Source organism: Pelecanus crispus, chromosome 7 (assembly GCF_030463565.1).
Source record: "Pelecanus crispus isolate bPelCri1 chromosome 7, bPelCri1.pri, whole genome shotgun sequence".
NCBI classification, from domain to species: domain Eukaryota; kingdom Metazoa; phylum Chordata; class Aves; order Pelecaniformes; family Pelecanidae; genus Pelecanus; species Pelecanus crispus.
This window is the reverse complement of record NC_134649.1, coordinates 49728884-49736583: the sequence shown is the minus strand read 5'-3', so window position 1 is coordinate 49736583 and position 7700 is coordinate 49728884. Positions and strand designations below refer to the sequence as shown.

At 59.6% G+C, this 7700-nt stretch overlaps 1 protein-coding gene across 1 annotated transcript; it reads right to left on the bottom strand.

Moving 5' to 3' along the window:
• Nucleotides 1–1639: 1639 nt before the first annotated feature.
• On the bottom strand, nucleotides 1640–5037 carry BHLHE40 (basic helix-loop-helix family member e40). The gene is made up of 5 exons (XM_075714483.1): nucleotides 4958–5037; nucleotides 4760–4829; nucleotides 4364–4471; nucleotides 3568–3691; nucleotides 1640–2499 (listed from the first exon to the last, which is right to left on the bottom strand). Exons 1-5 carry the CDS (start codon nucleotides 5035–5037, stop codon nucleotides 1640–1642), a joined length of 1242 nt encoding a protein of 413 aa, XP_075570598.1.
• Nucleotides 5038–7700: the final 2663 nt, after the last annotated feature.

The window sequence follows — 7700 nt, the reverse complement described above, 5'->3', positions numbered from 1 at the left end:
ATGTACAATATCCCACCTTGAAGAAGGCTCCAAAATATAAACACTTGTACCTCTCCCTAGAGAAAAACAACAAAAAAAAATTATTCTCTTCAAAAAAAAAAAAAAGACAACCCAGAAACAAGAATACATTCATATTTCTCACTTCTTTATGCTCAAGTAGTTATACAAATAATAGACATCTGAAACGTTTTACCTTTTAATATATTTATATAATATATATATATTTATAACAGGATTTTACAAATAAAGGCAACACCTGTATACCAAAAAAAAAAAAAAACCAAAAACCAACAACGAAATAAACGTTAGAACACAATCTGCAATCAAGCATAGTGCATCTCAACAGCTGGTGCAACGGGAGGGCGAAATGAAAATCCATACAACAGGGTTTCTGGACACGAGTTCTCAAAAACCAGGAAGAAAAAAAAAACCCAGCACCGCATTTTGCAGCGAAGCTTGGGTTTGTTTTTTTTTTTAAATTAAAAACCCAGCCAAATTGGACGTGATGTTCCTCCGCGGAGAAAGACCCTCGCAGTTTAACGGGACAAGCGTCAACACCCTAACCCTCGTTCTTTAACACAGTAACGTGGGCCAGGGTTTGCCAAGGAGACGAAGGAATTTAGATGCTCAAACCCCACCGGGACTGGACTCCTTTGAAAATCCCAGCCTTTTAATTTTTCAAAGGCACTGACAGGGGCACGTTGGGCGGGCATGGTGCCGCCAACTCCGGCCGAATTGCTCCCTCCTGCACGAGGCCGGGCCCCCGCTGACGGGGCTGGTGAAACCATTTTGGTTTCCCACGGACTAGACCCGGCGAAACCGTACAGCAGCGGCGAGAGGCCTGGAGTCAGGTGCAACAAGCAAAGCGATCCTTGGGGTATTTGCTCCCCTACCCGGCCCAAACTAGCAGCTCAAGTTACAGGAAGGGGCGCGTGTTATTTATTAGATGTACGCCATGTAAAGCTTCCAAGCAGCATCTACCTTTTATTTCTTAAAATATATATATATATATATATATATCAGCAAAGGTGTGGAGAGAAACCCGTCTTAAGTCTACCTGACTGTGCACGACCAAGCAGCGACCGCTGCTCTGCTCCTCCTCCGCTTTCGGTGGCATCGCCACCGCGCCGCGCTCGGGGCGGCCGCGCCGTCGCTCAGACGCCGGCGACCGACGGGGCACCGCACCGGCGCGGCTCCAGCTAGCGGCAGCGGGGCCACTGCCTTAAAAGCCCTTTTGAGAAGTACCATGTTTGTATATTCACAGACCCTAAGACCCAAGTCTGCCTCATGGAATAGTTTTTCACAGCTTTGCAGTATAGTCGCAGCTGACCGAGTCAACCGTTGTTCTGTAGATGCGGAGAGGGAAGGAGGTAAGGGGTAAAGCACAAAACCCTTCTTTTTTTTTTTTTTTTTTTTTATTTTTGGAAGTAGTTCCGAATCGCTAACCTGGGCGCATCCTTCATCCTTCTCCAAGCTACCTGATAAGTCAGAGCAAAGGGATTTAGCTTCCTACGCGCAGTGAACCTTATCCCCACACCTCAGTCCAGCCAATATATAAAAGTGAAAACAGTCTCAAACTAAAAAAAAAAAAACCAAAAAAAAAAAAAGAAAAGAAAAGAAAAAGAAAGTCACACTGTGCTTAGTCTTTGGTTTCCAAGTTCAAAGGAGGAATCTGCTTCAAAGCTTGAAGCAGAGCCGAGGAGTCGATAGGGGAATGGGCCGGTATGGGAGAAGGGAGTCTCTGGGGCATCAGCAGAGGCGGGGAGATTTTGTCGGGGTTCATGAACCCCGTAAGTGCTGCGGCAGAGGCTGGCAGGCTGGGGTACAAGACAGGTACGGACGCCGGGTACCAGCACTTCTCCAGCATGGGCAGATAGGCTGTTGCGGACGGCGGGATCAAGTAGAAAGGCAGGCACAGGGGAGGCTGGTGAGCGTGGGGGCCCAGGAAGCCGCTGGAAGAGCCCATCACGTCGCTGCCAAACGGGCCCTCGTCCTCCGGCGACTCCAGCCTGCTCCTTTTGGCCGGCGGGTCCTCAGTCTCTTGCTTAATAGAGCTTATTCTCTCCTGGACAGCGTACTTGAGTTCGGTATCCTTTTTGAAATACTGCTGTTCGGATTTGGAGTCACTTTTCTCCAGCTCTCCCCCGTACCCGCTGTCCGTGTCCGTGTCGCTGCCGCTCTGCTCCCCGCTGGAGTGAGCGAATGTCCTCTGGATCACAGGCACGCAGTTTTTCCCGTGCCCCTCCGCCGCGTTGGTCAAGGAGACGGGTTTTTCTTTCAAGTCCACCATTTGAGGAGGGATGTCCCCGGGCTTGCGGCCGGCTCCGCCCTGGAGCACCTCGGAGGCCATTCGGTGCAGATGGCTGACCAGCTGCGACGACTTGAGGTCCTTGCCGTTCTCGTGCTTTGCCAGGTATTGCAGCATTTCCTTGGCACACATCTGGAAACCGGATCGAAACATTTCCTGGCTGGAATCAAGGTTTCTTGATGACAGGTCACCTGAGGAAACATTAACAGAAAGAAATTAAAAATTAACAACGTGCTAAATAGTTCCTCCATTACCGTCTTCGAGGCGGACCGGAGGCGATGCTCAACTTTGGTTACGGCGCAGCTAGAGCGGCGGACCCGACGGTCAACCCGAATTTCACGCGCCTTCCCCCGACTTCCGTGCGCGCGTACGTTTTCATTTGAGCATCCCTCTGCCCGCTTTTGCCCAAGCCCAGTTTCTAGGTCTGTAATTTACTGTATGTGCCGCCTTCAGCGGGTGCTGGAGGTACGGAGCGAGGGAGCGAGTCGAGCGGGGTGCCTCCTCCGGGAAACGCCCCGGGAAAGGCAGAGCGCACCTCGCCCTTCACCTCCGGGCAGCGAGCTCCTGGAGGACGGCTGCCCGCCAGCCGCTCCGCCAACCCCGGGCGACTGCGCTTCAGCTGAAAGCTCTATTGCACTCCCTGTGGCTGTCAGAGCAGTGGAAGGCTCGTCAGAAAAAAAAAAAAAAAACCAAAAAAACCAACCCTAAATTTTACTTTATCAGATTCACGTGAGCGCCACATGTGAAAACAGAAGGAGGAAGTGCATCTAAAGCACGATAAGCTGATGCACCGGGTCCCCTCCTCGCCTGCAGAACGCGGGAGAGCTTGTTAACAAAGAGACCTGGAAAGGGGGGGGCTACAAAAAGCAGGCTTACATGTGTTTTCAGGAAAACAAACAAACAAACAAAACTGGGTTTGCTCCAAAGCTCACGAACACGAGCGGAAAGACTCAAATGGCTTTAGAGAGAACCTCACAGCGAACCTGGGCTTTAAATAAAACTACTTAAAATGCAGTTTTAATTTCAAAACAGCTCCACAGGGCACTCTACATGGACCACACTGAGAAATGCCTCTTTTTTTTTTTTTTTTTTGTGCAAAAGCTCACAAGCAAAGCAAGAGAAAATGCTGGCCATGAAAGGCAAGAACTCCTGCCTCCTCCCTTCCCAGGAACGAAGTGCCACAACTGCATTTCAAAGACTCCGAGAGAAAGTCCACCGAGCGCACGCAGGCTCTCGCAGGACACCATTTGAATACTCACCCGCTTGTAAACCATTCTGCAAAGCAATTATTTTCTGCTGCTGCTGCTCGATGAGGTTGGTTAGCGCTTTCACGTGCTTCAAGGTGAGCTCGAGAACCACGGCCTTCTCCAAGTGCCCCAGAGTCTGAAAGCAAAGGGACAGGTTGGCGTCCGCCGCGGGGTCGGCCGCGCGCGCGGGAGCCTGCCGGGGCTGCCGAGGTTTTCCCAGGAACGGAGGAGGGAGCGATGCGGTTTGGGGAAGAGGCTTCAAGGCAAGCGCCTCGACGCCGAGCGGTACGGGACGATCAACGGCAACGTTCCGTGAAAAGAGGTTAAAAAGCAGGCTGCGGAAAAGGCTATCACGGAATCCTACGGGCGTTTTGGGGACCGGACGCGTAGGTTAAAGAGAAGGATTTTAGTTATCTGTTCTGCTGCCCTGGCTGGCATCCAGACCGGGACGGGGGAACCCGCTCGGGGGTTTCTCTTGGTGGGGGGGCCTGGGGGGGGAGCCCCGTGGGGCAGCTCCCGCAGGAACCGGGTGGTTCGTCCAACTGTGAAACCACTCCAGGACTCCGCTCCCGGGAAAAGTTTGGGATGCGTTTGCAGCCCGCCTCGGGTGCGCGGCCAGCACGGGATGCAGAAATTAAAAAATAATAGGAAAGAGAAAGAGAAAAAAAAAAAAGAAAAAAAGGAAGGAATGCCAAATCCGCGCTGGGATAGCAAGCGAGGAGCCGGCGGCCGAGCAGCCTTTGCCTCCCCCAGGCCCCGGCTGCCCCCAGCCCCGCCGGCTCCCGGGGCCGCCCCCCGCCGCTCCTACCGTCAGCTTGAGGTGCTCGGGCAGCAGGTCCTTGAGCTGGGCGATGCACTCGTTGATCCGGTCGCGCCTTTTCTTCTCGATCAGCCTGTGGGGCAGCTTGTAGGTCTCCTGCAGAGGCAGCGATGGCGGGTCAGCGCTGCGCGGTGGCGGGGGCAACGCGCCCTGAGGCGCGGCCATCGCTCCGCGGCGGGGCTGTGGCTGTCGGGGCGGCCGTCGGGGCGGCCGGCTGTCACCTGCGTGTCTCTCGGGGTGCCTGTCACCTGTGTCCCCGTCCCCCCCCCGCCCCGAGCACCGCCTGGGCTCCCGCCGCGCCCCCCAGCCCAGCCCCACGCCGGGAGCAGCCCCCCCGCCACCCCTCCGCTCCGGGGGCGGCCCAGCCCCGTCCCCGCCATTTACCTTATTGTCCTCGCTGCGCTTTAACCCCCTCCTGGGCTTGTACACCTGGTACATGTGCGCGAAGTCCAGCCTGCACGGGCGAAACGAAAGCAGCCAAATTATCCCTGTCCCCCCGGGGGCCGCGGCGGGGACACTCCTCCTCCTCCTCCTCCTCCTCCTCCTCCTCCTCCTCCTCCCCCCGAGCCCGCCGCCGCTTACCCCGGCAGGTCGCCGCTCTCCAGGGCGGGCAGCTTGCCCAGGCAGGCGGGCGGGGGCTGCGCGCTGGGGATGCGCTCCATGGCGGAGGGGCAGGGGAGGGGGTGCGGGAGGGGAGGGGAGCGCGGCGCGGCGCGGCGGGGGGGGAGCGGGGCGCAGCGGGGCCGGGGCCGGGCCGCTCAGGCCGGGCTGCTCATGCCGCGTCCGCGCCGGGCGGCTGAGGAGCGGCTGAGGAGCGGCGGGGCGGCGGCGGGCCGGGTTAAATGCGGGCGAGTGGGTGGACGGGAGCGACGTGCGCTACCCTGTGACTGCCGGCACGTCTGGCGGCCCGGGGCGGCCCGGCCCCCCCGGCCCCGTCACATGAGCCTCACGTGGCGGCGGCGCAACGTGCCGGGGGGGCGGGGCGCGCCGGGATGCGCCGGGATGCGCCGGGATGCGCCGGGAAGCGGCCCCCCCCCCCGCCCCCGCCCCCGCCCCCGCCCCGCACACGCGGGTGCCGGCGGGACCTGCCCGCTGTGCCCGCCGCAGCGCCCGGGGGGGTGGCGGTCCCCCCACCCCCAAATGTGGCTCCGAGGGAGGAGGGAGGGGAGCGGAGTGGGGGTGTCCCCCCCCAAAATGCCGCTCCGGGCAGGCGGGACTGGACTGCGGTCCCCCCCCCCAAAATGTGGCTCCGGGGGAGGAGGGAGGGGAGCGGAGTGGGGGTGTCCCCCCCCAAAATGCCGCTCCGGGCAGGCGGGACTGGACTGCGGTCCCCCCCCAAAATGTGGCTCCGGGGGAGGAGGGAGGGGAGCGGAGTGGGGGTGTCCCCCCCAAAATGCCGCTCCGGGGAGGCGGGGAGCGCGGAGCGGGGTGGTTCCCTACCCAAAAATGCCGCTCCGGGGAGGTGGGAGGGGGGAACGGAGTGAGGTGTCCCCCCCCAAAATGTGGCTCTGGGGAAGTGGGACTGGACTGGGGTCCCCCCCCCCCCCCCAAAGTGTGGCTCCGGGGAGGCGGGAGTGGGGAACGGAGTGCGGTCCCCCCCCAAAATGCCGCTCCGGGGAGGTGGGAGGGGGGAACAGAGTGAGGTGTCCCCCCCCAAAATGTGGCTCTGGGGAGGTGGGACTGGACTGGGGTCCGTCCCCCCCCAAAATGTGGCTCTAGGGAGGCGGGAGGGGGGAACGGAGGGGGGTCCCCCCCCAAAATGTGGCTCTGGGGAGGCGGGAGTGGGGAACGGAGTGCGGTCCCCCCCCAAAATGCCGCTCCGGGGAGGTGGGAGGGGGGAGCGGAGTGAGGTGTCCCCCCCCAAAATGCCGCTCCGGGGAGGCGGGACTGGACTGGGGTCCTCCCCCCAAAATGTGGCTCCGGGGAGGCGGGAGGGGGGACTGGAGTGGGGCTCTCCCCCCAAAATGCTGCTTCGGGGCAGGCGGGAGGGGGGACTGCAGTGGGGGTCTCCCCCCCAAAATGCCGCCCTGGGGAGGTGGGAGGGGGGACTGGAGTGGTGTCCCCTCCCAAAATGTGGCTCTGGGGAGGTGGGAGGGGGGAAGGGAGTGGGGTCCCCCCCCCAAAATGCTGCTCCGGGGCAGGCAGGAGGGGGGACTGGAGTGGGGGTCCCCCCCCAAAATGCCACTCTGGGGAGGCGGGAGGGGGGACCGGGGTGGTGTCGTCTCCCCCCAAAATGGTGTGTGTGTGTGTCCCCCAAAATGCCACTCCAGGGGGAGGGGGGAACCAGGGTGGTGTATGTGCCCCCCCATAAATGGTGTCCCCCCCAAATGCTGCTCCGGGGGAGGGGGGATTTGGGACCGGGGTGCCCCCCCCAAATGGTGTCCCCCCCCCAAATGCCACTCTGGGGTAGGCAGGATTGGGGACCGGGGTGCCCCCCCCAAATGGTGTCCCCCCCCAAATGCCGCTCCGGGGGAGGGGGGCACCGGCGCCGCTGCAGCCTTGCGAGGCCGCCCTGGGCGCGGGGGGGCCGGGGCGATCGTGGCGGCGGAGGCTGCTGCTGCTGCTCGCCCGGCTCCCTGTGCAGCTCGGCAAAAAAAAAGGAAAAAATTTAAAAAAACCCCAAAGCACCCCACCCTACAACCAAAGCAGGCGCAAACACGGACCCCAGCTAAGTCTGCAGCCTCAGAACTTCGGAAACGCAAGAACCCAGAGTCGCTAGGAAAGGGCTAGAGATAAACCGCCAGCACGGCGGCGAAGTTTAGGACTTTTTTTTTTTTTCTTTTTTTTTTTTTTCCCCCCATGCTTTTGCAAAGCATCTGCAATTCCTGGATGCCAGCTGTTGCAAAACGCTGAGCACGGCGATAGCGGTGCGTACCTGCCAAAGCAAGCCTCTTCTCTTGAAGGGCTACGGTCATTTTCCCGGCTGAGCGCTGAACAAGTAGAGGCAAGCTCATCAGATAAAAAGCGCGTTTACTGAGATAAGGTGATAGCAGAGCTCCGGCACACAGCCTCTGCTATCGCCTCCGAGGGTCCTGGTCCGCCCCACGTCGGGAGGAATCTGAGGTCAGGAGGTGTTGGTGGGAGCACAGAGAGATTTTATACGGGCGGCAGAGACAGGCCTTTTAAGGCTCTCCGCCATCTGAAGGTGCGTGTCGTTAGCGGGAGGAATCCTAAGGGGAGTCAGAGCCTCGCCAAAATCTGCTAGCCCTAAATGTAAGGTTTGTGAAAAAACCCCACCATCCTCTTTAGAAGGTGCCAGCTGCATCCGCGGCACGGGCGACGCAGCGCTCCGTCGGTGGCACCGGGCTCCCCAAAAGCGGATGCT